A 26,001-nucleotide genomic window follows, 5' to 3' on the forward strand; every position below is an offset into this window, starting at 1 on the left:
ATGTGCATTCACAGAGTAATGGCTCTCAACAATATGTTATGATGTTGAGTTGGTTTATGAGCTTGTAACTTAAGAGTTAAAAGACAATGTTTAAATTTGTTATATTATAGATTTGTTAAACAACTTATAAACTATATGTAAATATGTTACATATTTTCTTTGTTTCATATAACAAACAAACTTTTAAAAATGTTCATTTGGAATTTGACGAATATAAACTTTTTGATATAATAAACATTTTATTTTTATTTTTCATGGAAATGAAATATTTCAAGAAAATAAATTTCATGACATTTTAAAACCCTGACAATAAGCGTAGGTAATAAAAGCTAAATGATTGTTAAAAAAGCAATGTATTTATAAATTATTTTTAGTGTAATCATGTGGGTACCTATATACTAGTATGAAAATTGGCAACAACGCTAAATAGTTCGTACGCAATCGTGTAGTTGAAAATCAGGTAAAATCGTACGCAATCGTGTAGCTTAAAAGGTGTCACCAAAAACAATCGTACGCAATCGTGTTTTACCCGACCTCCAGCCCGCAGGTGGTTTTATTTTTTTTTTACCTAACTTGTGTAAAAAATGTTATATTATGTTATTATTTTAAAACGTTTCATCGCTCTCAATCAACTGCATTGCCCGCGGTGACCGCCCGACAAACCATTTTTATCGTAGTGACTTCGCCACCGCTGGCAATGACGTTTTCCGTAACATTTCTGCCGACGTTCTTATATACATAATATATAAAACGGACCCGGCGAAATGTAAAACGTCATATTTTTTAATGAATCCGCGATTAATATATATATTATTTTCACGAAGCAAAACGGCGGGGGACTGAAAAAATCGATCAAAACTCTTATTTAAACGGACTAATAATATTAAATAATGTACGGTTCATATACGCAGCGGTAATATTAAACACGTCACAGTATTACCATATTGGAAGGCTGTAAAAAAAAAGTCGTGAAAATGTCCGAAACAGCGACACATAAATCTAAACGTTTATTCGACCATATAACATTACAATATATATGCCTATATACCTCTTATGAACACTTCAGTCCCACGGTCTTAATCGTATATGATATTCGCTGTTTTCCAAAACGAAATAATTGTATTTTCTATCAAAAATGTATTATATTATATTATATTATGTCGGAACATAAAAGCTATAGTATTTATTGTCTTACGCCGCCGTCCCACTCGTACTCGGAAATAGGTGCAAGGCGTCTTTTTCGTAGCGAATCATAATGATGTGATATATTACGGACGCGAAGTACGATATTATAATCACGTGGCCTTCTGATTTCCGTTTACGTAATACGAAATAATAATAGCCGCTATTGTCATGTATATACGACGCACGCAAACGAATAATCGAAAAATGTCATCTCTGTTTTGTCATAATAATATTAGTTTCGAAGGTTGAAAATCGCGTTTACGCTATAATAGTGTATTTATATATATAATATATAGGTACGAGCTACAGGTACCTCTACTCTAGTCCATTATTTTAGCCTGTGACCGGTCTCAACAAACGTTGATTCCAGTCGGTTCGATTCAAAAACAAATGATAATTATATGTTTCTGCGCATCGGGATTTGCAGTAGCCCCCGCACACTTCCGTCGAAATTTCACAACTCGATAATATTACTGTCATCCCCTGTGCCGATCAACAGGTATAGCAGTGTTATAGGTTATAGGTACTTATATAATATTACCTATATTATTCGATGTGCAATGACGATGGTAATATTACAACACAGCTGATAACATAGGAAAATGTGGTGGAAATCGGAGTACTTACCTGACCTTACACAACAGGTGGTGGCGAACTGCAGTGGTATAACATTTTTTTTTTATTTAATGCAACCGTGCAAGTTTGAACAATGAAATAATATTAATACGTGTTGGGTGGCAATAATGGCTGAAATCGGCCCCCAAGACTAAATTGCCTTCCCGCCCGAGACACACCTACTGTTTTTCGTCACGCCTACCGGACACAATAATTAATGATTTTGATTTTTTTTTCACGATAACCAATAACCAGGTTAAAATCACTGATTTCACTGTAACGGGACCTATTAAATGTTTGATATTTATGTACCTACGCACGCGTCGTTGCAAGTGTATAATGTTTTTTGTTTGCACTGATTGAAAAATGACCGTTCTCAGCCCCGATTCTTGGGCGTATATACTTATTCATAAATAAATAACCCGTTAGTATAATCCAGATTGCATATTTCAATTGTATTGTACGCCACCGATCCAGCATTATATTGTATAATTCAATCTGGTTTGGACATATAAATACCTGCACTGCGTAGTGGACATTTCCACTTTACCACCGCGCACAAAAAGGAAAAATTCACCGTCCGCTGAACGGAAAGAGGTCGTTTTCGATCATCACTTCTACCGCTGGCTATCAAACTCCCTGCGCAAGTCGGAAAAATAAATATTTTCGTGATCTCTGACACAGGGTTACAGGGCGTAGGATTCGGGAATAGATATTTTGTAGAATCGATAAAAAAAAAAACCAACAAACGTCGAGTCAAATTATTAGCCTATGCACATTATAATACATCACTCGTTGTTTATTACAATAATTCGTTTGTGAACTATATACAGCGGAATCGATCACGCCGTACATATAACACACTGTATGATATATACATTATATATATATATATATATATATATATAAATAAAATAATAATAATAATAATAATAATAATATAATGATAATGATTATATTTCAACATACCCGCGGCGCGACTTTTTCCGACGAAATTTTTTATAGGTCATTATAAAATATTATAATAAAGAGACGCTTCGGAGGAGATAGAGAGATGGTGAGTGATGGAGGGAAAACTGGACGGAAAAATCGCCGGAAAACTTATCACGCGTTATATAATAACGATAATAATATAATATTAGAGATGAAATTCCGTCTACGACCGGTTGCACGTCAAGTCCAGAGGAGCGTTTTTCTCCGGCCGGCCGCCGTCGGCCGATCCGTTCGAGTCGGACACCGCCGCCGGGTCACTTCCGGCCGCGCTGTCGTCGTGGTCGTCCGAACAGGACGTCCGGTCAGCGGCGGCAAAGTCTACACGCGGATGCCGTCTCCGCCTGCGCGGCCGCCGGCGCCTGCGCCGCGACCGGTCTTCCGGGCTGTGGCCGGGCGACCGTCCGCCGACGTACGGTAGGAGCGACGGGGAACCGAGCGACGGCGGCCGGGACGGCGTGGACGCGGCCGCGGTCACCGACAGGTCCATCGGAGATTCCTGGACCGGCGGCGGGTCGCGGTGGACGGCGACGCGCTTCGAAGACGGCGGCCCGTCGTCGTCGTCGTCCTCGTCCTCGTCGCGGTCACCCGCACAGCTGTCGTCGTCCGCGGTCGACGACCGGTACGACGGACTTCGCGGTGACCGGTGACCGCGCGATGGCGGCGGCGGCGGCGTCGGCGTTTGCTGCAGTTGCTGCTGCTGTTGCTGTTGCTGTTGCTGTTGCTGTTGCTGCTGTTGCAGGGCCAGGAAGAACGGCGCGGGTGGCGGGAACGGGAACGCCGAGAAGAACGGCGAGGGCCACCGCAGCAGTTCTGGTCGGACGGCCTGCACGACGGCCGCGGCGGCGGCGGCAGCGGACGCGGACAGCCGGCCGCCGACGCCGTCTTTGTTCAGGTCACCGGCCACGGAATTGTTGTTGTCCACGTCCAGGCGCAGGTGGTGTTTGACGTCCGCCCAAAGCGGCGGCGTCCGGCCGTGGTCCAGCGACAGTCTGCAACCCGCAGCCGACTGTTGCTGAAAATGCTGCAGGCCCGCGGACTGACGGTGTTGTTGTTGATGATGCGGGAGTGATTGCTGCTGCTGGTGGTGCGGGAGTTGCTGGTGGTGCTGGTTGTTGTTGCTGTTGTTGTTGTTGTTGTTGTTGTTGTTGTGCTGGTGATGGTGCTGCTGCTGCTGTTCCTGGAGCAGGCAATGGATCTTGAACCAGTTGGACCGCCGGCCGTACCGGGACCCGCTCTTGGACATGCCCACCACCAGACACTTGCGCAGCCGGCACGCCTTGCACGACGTCCTGTTCTTCTTGTTTATCACGCATTCGCCGTTGTTCTTGCACTCCGATATCGAGCTCAGGTTGTTGTAGGTCCGACCGAAAAACGACTGAAACAGTAAACGTGTACACTTGTAATAATCTGTATGATATTACCTATGTAGTATAAAAATGGTTGTTGGTCTGTCTGTAGTTAATAGACAACAAAAAAAATTGGAAAAAATATAATTAATATTCAGACGAAGAACAAAGTTATTTTGCTGAAATTCAAAAATATTATTCATGGGGATTTGAAACTGTTGCAGTATATTATTAAGTATATTATATTATAAACATAATATATGACATTTTAAAAACGTTTAAATTAATTTTATACTATTGCCTATGCGTATTTTATACCATGGACCTACCCACAACGGTAAGTCAGTATCGACGCAAAAGTTAATACCTTACAATAATAATAAATAATAATATATTCTTCTTTTTCATCTTCGTCTTTTTACAGGCCTTTCAGGCCCATTGCTGCAACGACACGCTGCCTCCGTACTTCCTTATCCTTTGTAGTTTCGTCTGCATTCCTTACTCCCAATAATCTCAGATCTCCCTTTATTCCGTCTGCCAATCTTTGTGTAGGATAGGTCGCTGCCCTATAGGTCTCTTTGTGTCTAGTTAATAGTTTCCACTCTGTTTTTTTCAATATTAGTCCTTCTAATCTCATACATGCCCAGCCCAATATATTTACGTACTTTTCAGGTTTTTTTAGGTTTTTTTATTATATATATTTTTCAAATGTTCGTTGCTAATAATAATATTATACGATATTATAAAATATTATAATAATTTAAAATTAATTATATAATAATTGCTGCAATGTTTTCGGCGAAAATTAATTCAACCTACTGTATTGCTATTATAAATCACTATGATTTTAAGCAATATAAAAATATATCATATAGTATAATACCATAATTTTTATAATAGGTATAGACCGACCAAACCGTCTTCGCTCAGAATCCTTGTTCGTATGTAATCTGTATTATTAATAATTATCATAATATTGAATTCAAATTTAACGCACACAATTACAGTGACTTACTCTCCAATGACGGTGTACACTCTCGACACCCACTGTATACGGCAGAGAGGTTAACTACTTCCCTCCGTGTTTTTTTTCAATATTCTGTTTTAATATACGAAATCAAATATTTTTGACCAAAAAAACACAAAACTCTTAATACATTTTTGAGTAGTTTTGATCTTAATAACAATCAAGAAGATGACTTTTACTTCACTAAGACCACCTCCGATAAAAGTAATACAGCAGAACCTCCCCTGATGCACACCTCTCATCGCCGGACGTTTTCTTGGGAGCGAACTACAAACTTTCAACAATCTGACGCCTCTGAATAGCGAACGCCTTCGAAAATAACGGACAACATTTCATGCGACCGAGAGTGTCCGGTATTTAGAGGTTTCACCGTATCATATTACGAGGTTCACGAAATTAATCGCAATATCTTGCACCTGTGGGTGCACTCGAACAGGTGGTCTTATAAATTATTTCGAGTTAATGAAACTATAATTAATGTTACGCACATAAACACTCGGTCTTCCTGACATTTTTTTTTTCGAATAAATAACGACACTTAACCAAACGCAATTATTATTTTTATTACCTATATTGCGTGAACACATTTGCTTTATTATTATCGGACGAATTCGCTAAATCTATTACAATATAGCTCGCGCGTCCAAAGCTCGTGATTTATGTGCGGCTATATAATATTAATATAACGCATAATGTTATATTATATGGTATATACCACTGAACGGTGTGGTATATAATAATATGTAGTACACTTGTATAATATACCTATAACATATTATACATTGTCAGCACTCTTATAACTTATGACGCTTATAACTTTTAAATCGTATTGTATAAAACATAATAATCGGTCTCGATGACCACGATGGCGATGACGATGACGATTGGTTCGTTCCCACCGACAGCGATGGAAACCTTCTCATATACGCGTGCATTGTGCATGCAGTCTGTTACATTGCACGTTTAACGTCGCAGTCTATCTCGAAATGATATAAATTATTATAAATCCTTTTCCGCCGACGAAGACGACGTCATCATGGGAAACTTTTATCATTTTTATAGAGAAACGACGACGACGACCGGACCGAACGATCATTAATCATGTTACCTATAATTTCCAACGTCCCGCGCGATCTTTGCGAAAGTCCGACCCGTAACTACCTATATTATGTGTTATACCAGCCGATCAGCGTCGACCGTGACAAATTAAATGCCCGCGGATTTAATGCCCCTTCTTGAATTCCGTTAAACACGTTAAATGCACAGCAGATTTATAACACGGTGGTTTTTTTAGGTTCTTTTTATACCAAACACAATTATTAATATTACAAGTCTAAAACGATATCCGATCGTAATTTGTATTATTACCAATAACTGTACTGTTTTCTGTAACCAGCGGGGCAACGATATTATATTATTACGATATACGAATTTAAGAAAATTTTCGTTTTTTCGCGATCCAGCAAATCCCCATGTAAGCCATTCGTCGAATTGCAAAATTTAAACATTTTCCATCCTCGGATATATTATATAAGGATCACACGCGTTCCAGATTTCAGAACCGCACGAGTCCACTGATAGACTTGGCTGTGAATCACTCACACACACGCACACAAACATTGTTTTTTTATCAATATAAAATATGTACGGTATATATTATTATAGTACAAATAATCATCTTATCGCACACTGCACAGTTTGGTATTGACGTGTGTGCTTCTTTCTCATTTTAGTTACTCAACTAGTTAATTATTTTCGTTTTTAACTTATCAACTTATTCAGTTTAAATATTTATTGTTGTAACTTGACTTTTTACGGTCAACTATCATTGTCGTGCAGTTAAGTTAATTTTATTTTTGTGTCATGCGCAATCAACTAGACAATACTGATTCGTTGACAGTTTTTATACCTTGGTAAATGTTTGTGTACAACAAAATACTAGGGCAGTTTATGACTTAAAAATATTGTAACTTGAAAAAAAATTAACTTTTTTTTTTACTTGGTTAAGTTAATTTCATTTTTTGTTCTAACTTTAAACTCATCTAGTTATATTTTTTTATTTATTAGCTTTTAACATCACTGAAGGCAATCGAAATGAATTAACTTAACTTGCCACAGTTAATTATTTTCATTAACTTGCCCACTTTTGATTATTATTATTATTATTTACTCTATATACGTAAAAATGTATGTCTGTCTGTCTGTCTGTCCATGATTGATATACTCAAAAACTACTGACGGTTTTCAATAAAAGTTTAGTAAAAAAGTCGAAGGGTGTTTATACTTTAATAGTTCATTTATTTTCAACCCCTATCGGTAGCCAAAAGGTAGCTCACGCGTTTAATTTTCAGCTCAAGAAAAAGAATATTGTTTATTTAAATGTTTGCCAAGTATCAGCACAACGCGATCACCGCGATATCCAAGGAAAATATATAGATGGTCACAAACATTTAATAATAAACCCCTCGTGTCTGGTCCGTGGATAAAGCACTATAATACGACGATTCGATCGGCCGAATGATGATAAAATATAATTTACTACTATATAGTATATATTATACAAGGTAAAACAGAAAGACCTGACGAAAAAAAATTATGCAACTTAGACGTATGACAAAAATGGTAAAAAATTATATGATCGGTAAATAATTTGATAAATATACTCAATACTCATGTCAGCAAATTTGCAAAAAAAAAAAAAATTTCGTGAAAAGTTATTACGTTCCAAATTCATTTAATCAAAGAAAAATTGATATTTTAAAAAGTTCTAAAAAATAAAGTACTTGACTTAGATAAATGTTTTTACCATCAAAATTGTTCTTATAATCAGATTCACAAATTGGCTATTTTGAATATAATATCCAAAAAAATTAAAATCAAATTTTCAGTGATAAAAAATAAAAATAATTTTTCGTATAGTATAATGCAAGTGAGTAAAAAAAAAAAATTAAATATTGATTAGAACAAAAGTTACTCCAAAAGTCAGTTCTATCTGTTACACCATGTATGTGTGTGTAATTGTGGTGCAACGCGAGTGCTATACGATGATAATGTAATATATTATATGGGTAACCTACCTACCTATCGGCTATCACTATTTATATTAAAAATTGTAGTTGCGCAACCATCGCGAATAGATCGTGTAAAAGTGTCTTTTGAAGATTCCTCGGACGCATCGAAGCAATATCATGTTATTGCCTCTTCGGACTTCGGTAGAGACTAGAGAGAGAGAGATATAGACAAAACCATAAATTAGACGTTGTCGAACGGGTGATGGTCTCAGATTATTATTATTATTATTATTATTATCTATACGATCGTTAAACATATATTTTCGCGCCGTGCCTCGTTCGTATATACGCACGTTATTAATTGTTCGCGGATTGTGAAATATTATTGTATTTCCTACGCGTGATATAATAATAATATTATTATTATTAACGTCAAACATCCAATAGGCTCGATTGTGATGTTCGATGGGGTCTATGTGTGTGTGTGTGTGTGTGTGTGTGTGCGTGTGATGAATGCCATTTTTCCTCTTCTTCTTCTTCGATTTCGAATTAAAAATAAGAAAACAACCGTGAACGACGACGCATCGCCGTGTCGTTTATTTAATAGTTTGCCGTGACGGATATCGTCATAATTTATAATAAAATCTAACGTAACGTTATGGGCAGGTTTTGCTAAGGTGCGCGCACTGCACACACGACACAAACGCATTCGTCGACGGATATAATGATAATAATAATAATATTATTGTGCGTGCCACGTGACGACGATGGGGTTCGTAGTAGTTCTATAATTATAGTCCTATGGTATTATTACGGTGTGTCGGAGCGTTATATTTTGCCGGCCGCGCGTTCGGTACGAAATTTTCTTTTTAATTAAACGGTCGGTACGCAATTTTTTTACGACTCGACGTTTTGTCATACGTGCCACACGTAGCCACAGCGGAGTTATAATAATAATATTATACAGGTATACCACGCGTGCGGTTATTACCTATTATATGAGTGTGAGTCATGTCAGCGAGACGAACCAGACGTGGTTTGCTGCGGGCCGCCGTGATGGATTAATAATGGATTATTGCTCATTTTTATTTTATTTTTTTACGGCTCGAAGACTTCGAACCACAGATAATGGAGGGGGGGGCCGTTATAGCTGTAGAAGGGGCCTGTGTATATTATCGTCTAATATGACTGGAGGAGAACTCGATTGTTCATAATAGAACTTGGACACGGAATATTTTTTCTGCAATTTCAAGCACCAAAACTGGAGTCTGCAGAACCGAACGAATATTAAATGATGGAACTAAACCGGGAACCGGAATCGAAACAAATGAAAAATAACTATGAAGTAGTCAAAGTCCCGTTAAGAACGATTTTAAAATTCGAATTTTTCTGTGTAATTTGAACTCATTGGTGATTTTTCAAGTAAAATATAGGTACAGCCGGTATACCGGGTGATTCATCTTATTTATTAATTTAAAACTCTTCGACAGCATGCATTTTTAATTCCTTATTCCAGAGCAAAACAATTTTTGGAGTAATTAGGTTAGGTATATGATTGAAAATACAATTTTAGAATATGAAATTAAAAATGTATGTTGTCTTAGGTTAGGTGAGGTTAGAAACCTTGGTTACTAACCCAAGCTATAACAACGTACATTTTTAATGAATAAGATTAAGTTAGGTTAGAAACCTAGGCAACTAACCTAACTCCTGAATTCGACTTTTATGTATCAAAATACTCTATCTAAATATTCTGCTTTCAAACATGAAATTAAAACTGAATGTTGAATTAAAAAAATTAAAAAGTTAGAAAATATTTAAAAATATAATTTTTTAACAGCAACGTTGTTTCGTAACGACTTGAAACCATGTAGAAAAAAATATTTTCAAAAGTATTATTACTTTTTGAATAATGAGTGTCCAACAAATCATAGTGGGTAAATGTTAAATTAAATTAATCACCAATCACTCGATATATATTATGTAGGTTATGTCGTGTGCAATCAAAAACTATAACGGCTTTGGATCGAAAACATCAGTCCGTGTGTCTATGTCGCACGTCATATTATGCTATTTTATTATATAATATTTATATTATTATATTATTGTACGGGCTAAGACTTAAACTTGGTGGCGGAGGGTTATACCTATGTATAAAGTGCGGTCGCCGTCGTCGTCCGCGCGTGTGATTCGCTTGACTCACGCGAAACTGAGTATTTCCATCGGAAATTCGGATATACTTGGGTAGTGTAACGCATTAACGCCGTTAATAATAACATGTAACCTAACTAATATCGCGAGTGTAATTACACGGTTTTGGTCATCGGGATAATGGATTTTTATTTCCGACCCGATTGATTCACGCACGATATTATATTATTAAATTATATTAATAATATCGCACCGAACGGCGACCGCGGTAACGTCGGTTATCCGTCGCTGTATACAGCAACCTGTTGTACCACGGGTACTCTGTACATTATATTATGAACGCAGGTAATATATTAATTAAACTTTGGCGAATGTATAAGTACCACAACGGTGCAGCTGTATGCCCGCCGAACAAAACGACCGATATCGAATAATATTGTTCGTGCAGGGTTAATACGTAATAATATCTTCACGTAAACAAATTTTTTATAATAGCGCACGGTCGATTTAGAGTCGATGGTTTGTAATAATAATAATAATAATATTGTATAGGTCTATTATATCCATCTAATAATACGCATAATATACGTTATGACCACCCGACACAGCGGTCTTTTTATTACTTATTATATATTATTAAATTAGTATATCGAAAAATATGTACAAATCATAATTATATTATTGTTGATGGACAAAATACGATGATAATAATATAATAATAATAATAATGCGTTACCTTGCATCCTTCACACGTAAACGCTCCGAAATGAAAACCGGCGGCTGGTTCTCCGCACACACGACATAGCTGACTCATCTGCAAAACAAAATGATAATAATATTGTTATAATGAATTCGATTGTAGAAAATAATATTATGTTCGTTGGTACATCCGACGACGATATTAAGATACACATTGTTATTACTGCGGCAGCAGTTGTAGGTAAGTACATCACATTCTCGTGCATACGATAAGACGTATACTTAGTAAAATATAATATACTAGCCGATCCCGTGCACTTATATTGTTGCCCGTAAAAAATCGCAACTCTTAAAAAAATTATGTTTGATCAACTCTTTTCGGGTGTAACTCGCTGCAGTAAGTGTAACGCAGCCATCCTGGAAGGCAATCCGACTACGTCGGATCTCGGACAAATGGCAACTAATCCACCTTATTGGTAGACAATGTTCCGAAATTCGATTTGATGCAAGGTTGTACCTGATTTACCCGTATAACTAATGGCCACCAATAATAAGTAAATACTAATTTCTACCCTAATTCATATCTACACACGCGGATAGAACACACACAAAAGAAAAAAATGTCAGGTTGCTTGACACCCACCGGCCGCCGTGCCGTATTTAAGTATAAATGTACACGTTTAATTTTTATTATTAATAATAATTAATTATTTGTTAACTTTATCGGACTAGATTTATGCCTATGACACTCACAAAGAATATAATAGCTTTCCATTGGTGAAAGAATTTTTGAAATCGGTCCAATAGTTTTTGAGTTTATTCGTTACAAACAAACAAATCTTTCCTCTTTATAATATTAGTTTAGATAATACCTATTACCTATATATTATATGACTTATAAATCATAATAAATTATAACCAACGTTCGGCTCAGAATATACACTATTATTATTAATCAAATTAAATATGACCAGTCTAGATGAAAGGAGAATAAATATTGATTTGAAGTTTCTATGTAAAATAGTAAACGGTCTTATAAACCTCAATATCTAACTAAATCCACAAAAACGTTTTGCATTCCATTTCAAAGGACAAATATTATGCACTTTTTTTTTTTTATTAGGTTTAAGGCTTTGACTACTAGATCATTAGCCTGTGGTACTGTAGGGGAAGGTACTGTAGATTTGTTTACATGCACTTGTTTCGCCAATAAATAGATAAATTAAAAAAGCTAATGACGTCCAGCAGGTTGATTTATTTAATTTCCGTACTTTTGATGGTTTTTGTAACTATATTACCCATTATACATTGTTAATTTTTTATTATTATTATTATTGTATTATTGTTTTTGTGATTATTTTTGCTGTCATTCAGTCTACACAAATAGATTTAAGTCCTACTAATGTGATAACTAAAAAAAAAATTGTTATTGGGTTTCGTATCCCGTTTAAATTTATAATAAATAAATAAATAATTATAATTACACGTACGTGCAGCGATAATAATAATTTCCGCGTTCTGCGGCGGCGATGTCAACGCATACATATATTATTATAATGCTGCGGCAGAGTATTCTTATGGCGTATAATATATATATATATATATATTTATAAGAAATATTACTCTATACGATCGTTTGTTTTCATTGTATATTATACTATTATTTCTACTGGTTCGAAAAAAAAAAACCGAAGAGAATGAGGAGAGATCAAAAACGCGATACGCGCGTACCTATAATATTATTATGTACAACTATCGTTTAATTCGTATTTTATTGAAATAAAAAAACCGTCTCGAACGGTGCAGCGATTTGCATACGATATTAATGTGTTTTTCAATTGCGAAATTATAGAATCTCCGCATCCTTAAAAATATATCCAAGTCTGCAGTTTCGTATAGGCAGGCACCTATTTAATATTATAATATGTAATAATTATATACCATTATTTACGACGCTAAACTGCGCGCCGTTACTATATTATATACCTATACCATACTTGGACTCATCCGCGAGATTTTATATTTTATCATCACGACGAAAATAATAATAATAATAAATATTATTATAACCCGCACCGTTCGAAAACTCGATTAAAAAATAAAAATAAGACCTAGCCCGTCGCTGCAAACTTTAATGGCGTCCTGCGCGCACCGACGATGTTTAACATAATATAATATACGTCGTCGTCGTCGTCGTCGTCGTCGTCGTCGTATTATCATAACGTTTGTTTAAGCCAACTATTTATGTGTGTTATTGATCTTCTTCCTTTTTATATATACCCACCGGGTACCTGAAATCCCATTAATTTGCATAATGAATAAAAATAAAATAAAAATGACACGGTCCGCGCGCGCGCGTCCTATCTGAAAGTTTGATACGCTAACCCCCCCCCCCCCCACCCCCACCACCACCAACAATCATTCACACGGGTCGAATTATTGTTGCGAAGCAGATGAAAATCTCCGGATAATAACTACCGTATTTATATTATTATATTTTCAACGGTTATGGTTCGAGTTACACGCACTGCACCCATAAAATAATGCCGGTTTCGATGGGCAGCTGCTGATAAGGCGAGGTGAATCTGCCGCAGATTATTATTATTATTATCATTAAACACACACATATATATATATATATATATATACAATTATTACATACGAACGCGGATCATATATATATATATATAAATTTGTAATTTATTGGATATGAACATGATCTGCTGCAGCGGACCGACCACTCCTTCGGCCGTTCGCAGAGACTTTCGATTCTTCACCGATCCTCTCATCCGAATGCCATCGCGGTGTATACACATTCGTATATTGCCATCGGAGACACATAAAACCTACCTTTATTTTGTATTATTATTATTATTATTTTATTCCTCTATATATACGGTTCATTAAAAATAAAATAGCGGTCTAACAATATATCGTTGAAATTCTATTGCACAAGTATATAATATATTTTATACATATATATATATATATATATAAATATTTTATACGGCTGTAGGTACCGTATGGAGATTTTGATCGTATTGACCCCTGACATATTACTTTATTTTTTATTTTATTAGAGAGTTAACCTATGCCAACCCGGCGCGGTCAAGACGTCTACTGGTCCATTGTACATAGACAAGTCTCGTGCGCGTCGTATGATGTAAACATCCCATAACACTAAATATCAAATTGTCATATATACTTCTAATATAATAATATGTGCGCGTGCGTATACGCGTTTAACTTTGTATGCGTATAAAAAAAAATAAAAAAAAGCACCGACTCACGGACGACCTGCAAACGGGCCTAATAATGCTGATGGCTTGGCGTGCGTACCTTTTTTTATTTATTTTTTATTGACGTCATTAATCTTCCAAGCCACTTATATACATTCGTTACTTATCCAACATAAGTATTGTATTATGCAGTGTCGTATAACCCGATTGGGACCCCCGCCATCCCGGTGACGCCTTAACCCCTATATATTGTTAACAGATAACAGACGCGTCCATTGACAAAACATCCGTAAAACAATATAAACAGAGCGTGGTATTAATATATTATTATATATATAATATAACTATAGTAAATCGTTATTTTCTGTCGATATAGTAAACAATAACTATACGAGGTGGTATGAAAATAATGATAAACAATTTTATACTTACCTATATAATTCACGATTATAATATTCTATAAAAATACGGTAATCGCTCAATCCTTTGCGCGAATAGTTGTAAACGATAGACATCGGCTCGTAGAAAAATTAATGATATTATAATATTACATATTATTTTGGATGATATATCAAAATGAAATTTTTTTTTTACAGATTTTTTTCTATTAAATTCGTTAAGTTTATTTTGCTACAAATGATTCGATAATCGATGTTTACAAGATTTCACTGCAATGCGTACATGGTGTTATGGTCCATGGTGCTGCGTCTAATAAAGCATATTTTTAAAAATATAGAGATACAGTAGCACGCCGATTATGCAAACGTAACAAAACCAAACAAACGTAAAAAAGTGTTTTTTATAATAACTCGTTATCATAATATTGGCCTTATACCTACTATGCCTTCGTATACTGTGGTCTATAATATGCTCGTAATCGTATTTTGTCACTCCACATAATCGTAGATTAAATATCCGCCGTTTTAGTTTGTAAATTTATTATGTATGTACTACCTTAATATGTCTACTTCGCTAGTGTGCTGCAGTTTTTTGTTTGTGACAAATCCTATACAACATAATATACGCTATATAGGCGATGTATCTCGGTTTGAGTGTCTCTCAGATTTAGCGTACCTCAGTTTACGGACAAATCAGCGATATGGCTTTGTGAAATATTTCGACCTAGATCTAGGGTTAGGTTAGGTTAGGTTAGGTTAATCATCGATGGGGGCAATCGCAAGTCGCCGATTGGATATAGCACTTGATTTATTTTTTAACGTGGTTTAAACCTACTAACACTATACTTTTCTGATATCTCTAAAAATAATTTCTGAGATTTTCGTCAAATTCAATTGGGTAGTTTTTTGGCATATTATAGGCATAAGGTACGTATATTTGGTTTTAAGATATTATGTATATAGTTTATTTATTTGAGGCCATAAGCACAACAATTCGATGCATGTTTGTGCCTGATCTACCCAAATAACCAATGGCAACCATTTATATACATAAAAAATAATAATACTACCTAACTTCTAGTACTACTTTATAATTTGCAACCATTTGTAAACAAAAAAAAGTTTCAACTTTCACCGAAAATCCTTTATTATTGCACATAATATTATATACATCATTAAAGGAACCACTATAATATTCCAAATTTAAAGTTCATACGATTTATATTTTCTTCAGATGTAATCACGAACGCGTGAGCGAGTGAATGAGCAGTAGTATTTGGCATATATATATATGTGTATGCATGCATAATGTTTGTAATATATAAAAATGATTTCGTACAATTATTATCGAACGCTGATCATCGGCTATATAGTCGCAGTGTCAGTATTTCGCCGATGTTTTGTGTGTATAATATTAATAATGTACCGTCAATTGTCACTTGGCGTATCCGGACCATCCTTGACATTAATAAGTCCGAATAATCGGCGTTCTACTGTACAAAATTTTTTAATGTACAAAAACCCTACATCATCTATAGTGACCCCGGGCCATATTATGTAGTTACATACTGAAACAGAGTTCCCAGAATATATTATCTCCAACGATTTATGCATTTTTGTGACCACTTTAAAGAGCATAATAGGTATATATATTACAATGGTATACCAATATACCACACCGAACCACCGAACATGAGGAAGAGATTAAGAGAGTATTGTCAGCATTCAGCGGTCTTTTCTGCATCCGACCCATGCGCAACATTTGCGTTCAACAGAACCAATACCTATAGTGCGTCGTTATAGCTTTAGTATTAGAGTGAATAATTGACCCAACTTAAAGTTAAGAACACTAGGGAACCTGCGTTTTTCTCTTCGATATTTCAATTTGTTGTGCAAGTTATGATTATCTCGCTTTAAAATTCTTGGACGTTCCAGCTAGAGTTCATAAATAAATAATATTCCAATATGATGATATAATCGCGTTTTAATGTGCGTATGAACAGTACTGTTCCGCTACAGTCCCTGAAGTCACCTGCCGAAGACATATTATTTGTCTCGCAAAAACCATATTCCACGCGTACGAGTGTTCCTTAAAGGATTTTTAAAACATGCGACCGACCCATGAGAAAATTTCCCTCTCCTTGTGAAAACAGTATACAATCCCCACGAATGCATATATATAGTGACGCTAACAAGAAATTTTGTTCTGTCGTGTCCTGCTCGTTGCCCATAATATGAACACTGACGAGAAACGCTGCAGCAGGAATTCCGTATAATATTTCATTAATAACTACATCTGCAGGTCGGATATATTAAAAATTATAATATAATTATTGTACGCGAATCTCTATCACGTCGGTGGTCGCGGCCAGGTCGGAAGTAGCGGATGTATGCCTTTTCCAGTTATTATGTGATCGCGGAAAAAAATAAAATATAACAAATTAATCATCACCGCGCCGGTGTCACAGTTTTATTTTATATTATTATTATTACTATTATATAGTCTCGTTCCATCCGGGCATCGCCGTGTTATTATACCTATACCTATAACTACTTACCTGCCTCTCTATATATAAAACATAGTATTTGTCCCAAAAACCATATTCCACGCGTGTATACAAGTGTTCCTTAAAGGTTTTTAAAAACAGGCGACCCATGAGAGAAAATTGCCGACTCCTTGTGAGAACAGTACAGTCCCCATGTATGCATATTATATTATAGTGGCGCTAACGAGAAATAAAAAAAAAGTCGTTCTGCCGTGTCCCGCTCGTTGCGCATAATATGCGAGCACAGACGAGAAACGCTGTAGCAGGAATCTCGTATAATATTTCATTAATAACTACATCTGCAGGTCGGATATATTATAAATTATAATTTATTATATAATTATTGTACTCGAATCCCTATCGCGGCGGTGGTCGCGACCAGGTCGGAAGTAGCGGATGTATGCCTTTTCCAGCTATTATGTGATCGCGGATAAAATATAATAAATTAACCATCACCGCGCCGGTGTCACCATTTTATTTTTTATGATATTATATTATTATATCGTCTCGTTCCGTACAGTCTCCGTGTATGTATATATTTAATGGCGCTAACAAAAAAATAAAAAAAAAGGTGGGTAAGTGGACGTCACTCTGCTGTACAGTATGTTACAAGTGGGTCACTGTATGTCTGTATAATGGATTGTATTAAATTTGAATTCAATGATATAATATCATTGTGTATACGAAAAACGATTCTGAGCGGAGACGGTACGTCAGTCAGGATATTTTATATTGTTATTAGTTATTATATTTTATTATAGCCTGTAAGTTGAATTAATATTATAAATTAAACTAAAATCGTTATTTTTATTCGTTTCTATGGTAAAGAGTTAGAAATTAAAATCTTGTTTCTAGCGGTTTTTCGTAATTTGTCGGTCGTTTTTCCCGTGGCATTAAATAACTATTGAGAAAATCGAAAATGTACCTTCCTAAAGTACCATATTGATCCAATTTGATAAAATAAAAAATACTATATATGTTGAAATCGAAGCACTCCTTCTGGCAGAAATGTTGTATAAAGGAAAAAAAAAATAAACATCATTGTAAAACCACTAGCTTCCTCGCTCCGCTCAGAATCTAAAAAGCCGTTCTGCCGTGTCCTGCTCGTTGCACATAATATGAGCACAGACGAGAAACGCTGCAGGAATTCCGTAAATTTCATTAATAACTGCATCTGCAGGTCGGATATTATAAATGAATATTCTAAAATTATAATAATAATATAATAATTATTGTACGCAAATCTCTATCGCGGCGGTGGTCGGCCGGGTCGGAAGTACTATGCCTTTTCCAGCTATTATGTGATCGAGCATAAAATATAATAAATTAACCATCACCGCGCCGGTGTCACCATTTTATTTTTTATGATATTATTATTATTATTATATCGTCTCGTTCCGTCCGGACAGCGGCGTGTTATTGTACCTATATACCTACCTATCTACCTCTCTATATTATAATATAATATACTGTACAGCAACTACAGCAGCAGCAGCAGCAGCAGCGGCAGCGACGTCGTATATAGGTACTTGTATTATGATAATCAGCTACCCGTCTTTGATATCGTTGCCGTCTGCGCTGCTCTCTTGTACATTACAATATTATTATACATAAATGCGCGTGTGTCCGTGTAAGTGTATAAGCGGACCATTTGTAAATCCATTATTGGATTATGTAAATGCCCTCTTGTTATGACTCTATTTGTATGATACCATAATACGGTCCGAGGCGGCGGCGGCGGCGGCGGGGGATATCATATTATACGTTTATATTATTATTATTATAATACGCGAGCGGTGGCGGTGGCGGCGGCGGTCGTGTTCCGGTTGGATCTTCGGGTTAACCAATATATATATATGTATATGGGAATTATTATATTATTAGGTAGGCATGTAACCATGTAGGTATGCTATTATATAGGTACACGGCTCGTCGTACGTCCTTATTTTATTATTTATGCCGAGTTGAACTTTGGCCTCGTTTCTTATTATTGTGCATTTTTTTTTTTTCATTTATCATCATCATTATATTATTATATTTTTTTCCACGTTCTCGTCTATATTATATACTTTGCGTGATATTATGAACTTTGTAGTTGTTGTTGTTGTTGTTGATTTTTAATATAGAAATTTAGACGTTAAAATCCTGCTGACGGGTTAAATGTAGGAGAAGGAATCTCGTCCGACGAAAAATCACACACTTGATGTATTATTTTATAATAATATTACATTATTTCATATATTATTATTATTTTATAGCGAAATACGGTCGGGTCGGGTTTTCGTCGTCGTCGTCGTGTCATCGTTTCGTCCGCTCGTACACGAAACAGTTACGCGTCCCAAACAAATCGTAACGATTTCGTTGGCATATAATTTGACGTGCGACGACTGCAGACGGACATTTTCATCGGCGGCAGCGGCAGCGGTTCTCTTTGTGCCCGCGCATACGATTATAATAATTAGTTTCACGAAAAAAAAAAAAAAGAAAAATAAACAGAGAGAGAGAGAGAGAGAGAGAGATAAAACGAAATTGTTATTTTTTTTTCTAAAACAAATACGAATGCGGTCGGTTATTATATTATTAATATCGCTGCACAAAACGTGTACACAAATACACAATACAATATATACATGTATATAATACGTCATAATAATATATATATAGGAACGCATACAACAGCGAGCACGCGCGCGTACGGATTTAAATGCGTTGTTTTTTAAATAATATTATAAATAAATAGACACACACACAGTGTTTTCGCGTTTTGTGATTCACGTCAGACTTTCACCCAAAGTCTCGTACTAATGGATTTCTGACATCGGGTAATAATAATTATTTCCACGATTCGTCTTAATAGCAAACCGCAGATTTCGCGGGCCGGCGACGACGTCGACGACGATGATGGTGACGGTCAGTGGAGGTAAATCCGTTGGAAAAAAACTCATTTCGCATGACCCGTCGACGTTTATGACACGAAAATTTGACAGCGTCCGATACGGACGGCCTTACGATTTACCCCCCCCCCCCCCCCCCCCCCGTTTGTACATCATAATCTTATTAAAACGCATATTGTTATTTTATATATATATATAATAGGTACCTCTACGCCTATAATGTCCCCCTGCAGCTTTCGAACGATTACGTTTTCGTACAATATAATAAAACATATAGATATATTGTTTTACAGTGGTATGCCACAAAAAAAAGTTTTCTCGAGTTTTTAATCATTAAATAATAAGTTTGTCTGTTTGTCTGTTTGTAAATATTAGTAGATATAGGTACACGTACGTTTTTTTAATTTGTTTCGGTTTGACTGATCTGTCTTTTTTATTAATCAACATAATATATTATCTACAATTCGCATGTAGGTATTGTTTTATGTCATTGAATATGATTGTTTTATCTTAAAGGTATGATACGCATGATAATCGTATTACTAATATAATTATATTTAGAAGTACATATATGTATACAGTTATAAAATCTAATTGACAACTATGTAACATAATATGTAGGTATATTATAATACATCATAATCAATGTGTATTAAGACACTATATGCAGACAAATTTTGTGTTCGATTCACACAAGTTAATACATTTTATTTTATGTACCTACTATAATAATCAAAGAAGCAAGAACTGCACTTTTGGTATATTTTAATAAAGGATTTTAAAATTATTATTAGTTTCCATATAATTGAAAGACAGGAATAGAAAATATCATGTAAAATCATATTAAGTTATAAGTTTAAAAACCATTTTTAAGTAAAGCGAACCGCGAACGCGTTCCAAAAATGTAATGCCATATTATTATACTCCTCAAATAGTCATATCATCTGAATAAATTAAATTAGTAAGGAAGCCAATTTATACATTTTAAATCAATATTAATGTATAACAAATTTGAAAAAAAATTGTTTTCTTTATATTAAAACTACAACTCAAACGAACACTAAAACTCGACTTAGATTATTATTATTATTATTTATTAGGTATCGATATTTTATGTAGGTACAATACCACAATAGTATCATAATACTAAAAAATCAAAAAGAAATATCATCTTAGTATTTGTATACTTTTTCTACATTTCTGTTTGATTTTTGTTTATGATGAATGCTATTAAATATTAACTATTTTACTGTCTTGAACAATTTCAAATATTAGGTATGTATACAAGAAATTTCAATTCTTCTCAATAGTAAACACGATAAATTATAAATTAAACCTTACAGTGTCACAACAGTATAGTGTTAAGGGTTACCCATTATAAGATAATTTACTTTGTTTTAAATTAAGAACAATCTATTCACCAATATATTGATTTTATGTATATCTACTATTAATGCCAATAAGAAAATAAATAATCAAATTAATATTTGTCGTCTATAACATTATATTCTATAAATTCATCTACATAAACGTTTAATATACTATAATTTACCTATAAAATAAATGTTATAAATTTAACGGACATTTTTAAAATATACATATTTTGATAATTTAATAGGTAATTTGTCGGTCGAACATATTTGAATACTTGAATATAATACATCGCATAGGAACTTTAATAAAGATGACAACTGTTTTTGCGAATTTTGGAAACTGTACGTACAAATCCATAGATAGTTTGTGCACGAATTTTTAAAACTGGCATGGTTGCACCACACATTTAAAAAATTGATAGACTATAATATATAATTTAAAATCAATAGTTTTTAAATAATTGCACTATTGTGAAATATTGTTGATTTTATACCTATCTTAAAATATGTTTCTTATAATTTAAACTGTATTAAATAATGTATTTGATTTCATCATAATGTACATACAGTTTGTATACATTTTTACCGAAATTATTTCTTATGTAAACGATTCCTTAGATTTTTCGATATTTGTGCGCGAACATTCCATCAAATTTCCGGTGAAATATTCAAATTTCGTGAAAATGGTTCACTGCAACCTTATCCGTTTCAGACAATTTGCGGTCTGTTTTATCAAAAACTTAAAATAATGTATCGCTGTAAACGACTGCAGTTCGGAATTACATTTAAACACGTTTCTCAAGGAATAATAACAATTAATAAATAACTATGTCAAGAATGATAATAATATGATATTAATATAATAACCCTCAGATTGAATTTAACGTGATATAACGGACTTGTGGACAATACGAGTACTCATAATACCATATACGGTTAAAATAATGTATGCATCTTCCGGACGATTGAAATCTGTCAAACGATAATATTTAATATCGAGTATGCCTGTAATTAAATACGTAAGTAAACCATTTTGGACTTAAAAAATATGAAAACTCGCGATTCTCGGCGCCGCGTTCAGTTTTGCGGCAGATATGCTGTGAATAAATTATTCGTGCGCACATGTGCACGCCGAGAGAGAGAAAAAAAGAATACCTAATAAATAAACGAGAAACGTTTATCAAACCACGATCGATTACACATTTGCAATACAAGTGTTTTTGTCTACCGCTTATATTCCACTTGTCCGACTTTTAAGTATTACATCTTCGCGACATTTTTTTTTTTCTTCCACTTTTCACTGTTCCTCGGGTTCTCTGAAACCCGTCATTTTCTCTTTATATACAGTTGTTATTTCATTCATTCTGTCAGTCTCTATTGAATTATATTATAAAAGAAACGCTGTTTATCTTCTTCCTCCGCGGTGCAAACCCGATTGGCCTTAAGCCGAAGACGTTTAAGCCTACCGATTACCAATACCGTGTGTAAATTCGCCTTTTCTGGATTGTTTTTATTTCCCATTCTTCTTTATATTTATCGCCAATAATTAAAACCGTCGATGAAAATCAGTGGTTGTAAACCTTACGAATTATATTACCATGATATTTCATAATATTATAATAGGTTATTATTAATTATTCTCATAGAATAATTAATAGTTTCTGCTCGAATTTTTGCAATATTATATATTATAGTTTATGATGTTACTATAGCTATATGTGGGCCATAATTACTCATAGAACTTAATGCCAAAATAATGTAACTGTCTAATTTTCTTGTCCAAAAGACAAAGTATCTTTTGACAATTCAAATTAAAAATTTATAATAATTAAATCTTTGACATTACCCCATATATTGTGACCAATGTGGCGATGTCCAATAGTCCCAAACTAAGATCATCATCGCTCATATTATATTAATAATCACATAATATGCAGATAGGTTAACAAAATAACCGCTAATAAGATTCAATTTAAATACATATATTATCTTACTGAACGCCAAATGAAATCAAATTCAGATCGAAATAATATCCTTTTTTACACGATTATCATAAATTCAGGCCGAAAAGTAAATTTAATAAATTTTTCCACGGTGATTTATTAATTGCGCAGTGGTATCTGATGATTACACGGCACCGCGTTACGCACGATCGCCACGGATCGTTTCGATCGCGTATTCGTGTCTTAAAAAGACAAACGGTGAACAATAATATAGATGATAAATACTATCTACGACGCCTTACAATAACGACAAATGGGCTTGAGTGTATAATAATAACTATGGCTCGGATATAAATGTTCTAAAATCAGATTTTATCGAAAAATGCTCTAAAATAGCAATTTTACCGCAATAATCCCCTTAAAAATTGATAGAATATATGTAATTATTTGTTTATTGCAATGTTTAATAGGTTACCTATTGCCTAATTTCTAATTTTCAATTAACTTAAATAATTTAATAAAAAAAAATCTAATTTGATTGATTTGTGCGGCGACGATGACGTTGACTGCAGACACGCATAGATCTTTTAGGGCTGTATTATGCAATCTAATAGTTCTAAACATACCAGAATATAAACAAATACGCATTAAGACTAACAAATCGACCAACAAATGCAAATTAAAAGTTTCATCGTTGAAGTGTGTTAAACAAATATTATGTACCTGCCAGTACTCGGAAAGCACTGACCAAGATCGGCCGGAAAAATATGCACTCTGCGTTGAAATAGCCAATAATAATGTATACAGGTACTTACGACATCCGAGGTCGATGAAGTGGTGAGACGAGGGTCGGCGGGCCACCAGTTTGGTAGAGACGATGGCCCACGGGCGCCCTGGCCGGGTCCAGTGTTCATGTCCGGCGTTCGTCATCGGTCGTCATCGTTGGACGAGCGACGTTCGAATGGCCGTGTGCTGACGGTCGTCCGTCGTCACCTGCAACCGATTGCCGGCGGATCGCGAGACCGGACCATCGCACGTCTCGAAACAGAATAATAATACGATGATGATAATATAAAACAAATGTAAGCGACTCGGACGAACGGCAAAACAATAATGTTGATCGGGAAAACGGCGGCCGATGCGTTATTATGATTTAGAATATAGGTAATAATATAAAATATTATGATATGATTTCTCGATCTCGGTGGCGTGGCGGTGGCACCTCTCAAAAACGAGATGGCTAAATTATTGTTACGATATTGCGGCGCGTGCCTGTATTGTTAACAACTACAGCTGTATATAATATAATCACATCGAGTAAAAAAAAAATTTTAGAATTTTAAAATTGATAATCCTTCGCGGGTCCGGCGCTATCGCTATCGTATACCACGTCGACGCGATGTCGGCGATGATAGTATCGCGTGATGTGTACGTTGTGGCCGCGACGGGATCGCCGGTAATAATGGGACTGAGCGGCGCCGGGCACGTGTGATCGTCCGAGACGGAACCAGAACCGAACCAGACCGGTTTCGTCTCCTACCTCGCCTGCTCGCGCCCGTGTCGTCTTCGCGCGCAGTCGTCTTCTCCTCCGCGGTCCTCCCCGTATCCTCTTCGTCTGCAGCGACGTCTTCGCCCCGTGGTCATCGTTCTTCCGCCTCGCTCCTTCCGCAGTGCCACCTCCCTAGACGCTGCCCACCCAGATCTCCCTCCTTCCACCTCGCACCTGTACTTCCTAAACTGCACCGATATACCGCGGCGTTCGTTCCTCCTCAACTTCCTCCTCCTCCTCCTGCTCACCCATCACTTCCTGTGTATGTCGTGGCCACTACGGCCAGGCCTGTACGTATATATATATTACCTATATATTATTGACTTTATAATATTATAGAATTGTTATAAAATATGTCAAGTACCTTACAGGTACATCTAGGTATTGCGTTGATTTGCTCAACAGTTCCAAGTTCGAGGGGAATGAACAGAACTCGAACTGTACATGTCCGACGAATTGTTTTTTTATGATTCGAAATATCTAACATAGGTACACGTTAAACACTAGATATTATTAAAGATTTCCTTTTTTTAATCACATTTGAAATACTTGGATTTCCAAAAATCGACTATAAAATATAGTAATACGCCTATAATTGACCCATGTGTAATATTGTAACATAGAAGTCACCAAATGGCGTCCCGTGAACGAACTTTATCCGGGCCGCAAACAAGAAATTTATTTTAAAACTATTAGTATAGCAATTAAATTAGTTTCCCGTTAAACTTTATTTAGTTTTTGATTTTCCTTTTCCTTTCTTGGGATGTACATTTAATTTTGATGGGCCCTGAAAACTTCGTCAATTTTTTAAAGTGGACCTCCAAAAATATTAATTAGTGATCACTGTTGTAACATTATGTTCATTACACATCATTACGTGATGCATTTTCTGACTTCTCCAACAAACTTATACACACATGCGACAACTACTTTTTATTATGATATATATTATATAGGTCGTACGTAAATATATGACTTATGATAAATAACAATGGTGTAAAGTTTTTTTTGTTTACCACGTCCTGCAGGGGC

The 26,001-nt window shown here is 35.3% G+C and overlaps 1 protein-coding gene across 1 annotated transcript; it reads right to left on the bottom strand.

The window, feature by feature from the left end:
- Positions 1–2,551: 2,551 nt before the first annotated feature.
- On the bottom strand, positions 2,552–25,001 carry LOC132946378 (protein embryonic gonad-like). The gene is made up of 3 exons (XM_061016360.1): positions 24,236–25,001; positions 11,065–11,142; positions 2,552–4,168 (listed from the first exon to the last, which is right to left on the bottom strand). The coding sequence occupies exons 1-3, from the start codon at positions 24,332–24,334 to the stop codon at positions 2,957–2,959; spliced, it is 1,389 nt and encodes a 462-aa protein (XP_060872343.1). The 5' UTR covers positions 24,335–25,001; the 3' UTR covers positions 2,552–2,956.
- Between the last annotated feature and the right edge of the window lie 1,000 nt (positions 25,002–26,001).

This window comes from Metopolophium dirhodum, chromosome 6 (assembly GCF_019925205.1).
Source record: "Metopolophium dirhodum isolate CAU chromosome 6, ASM1992520v1, whole genome shotgun sequence".
NCBI lineage: Eukaryota > Metazoa > Arthropoda > Insecta > Hemiptera > Aphididae > Metopolophium > Metopolophium dirhodum.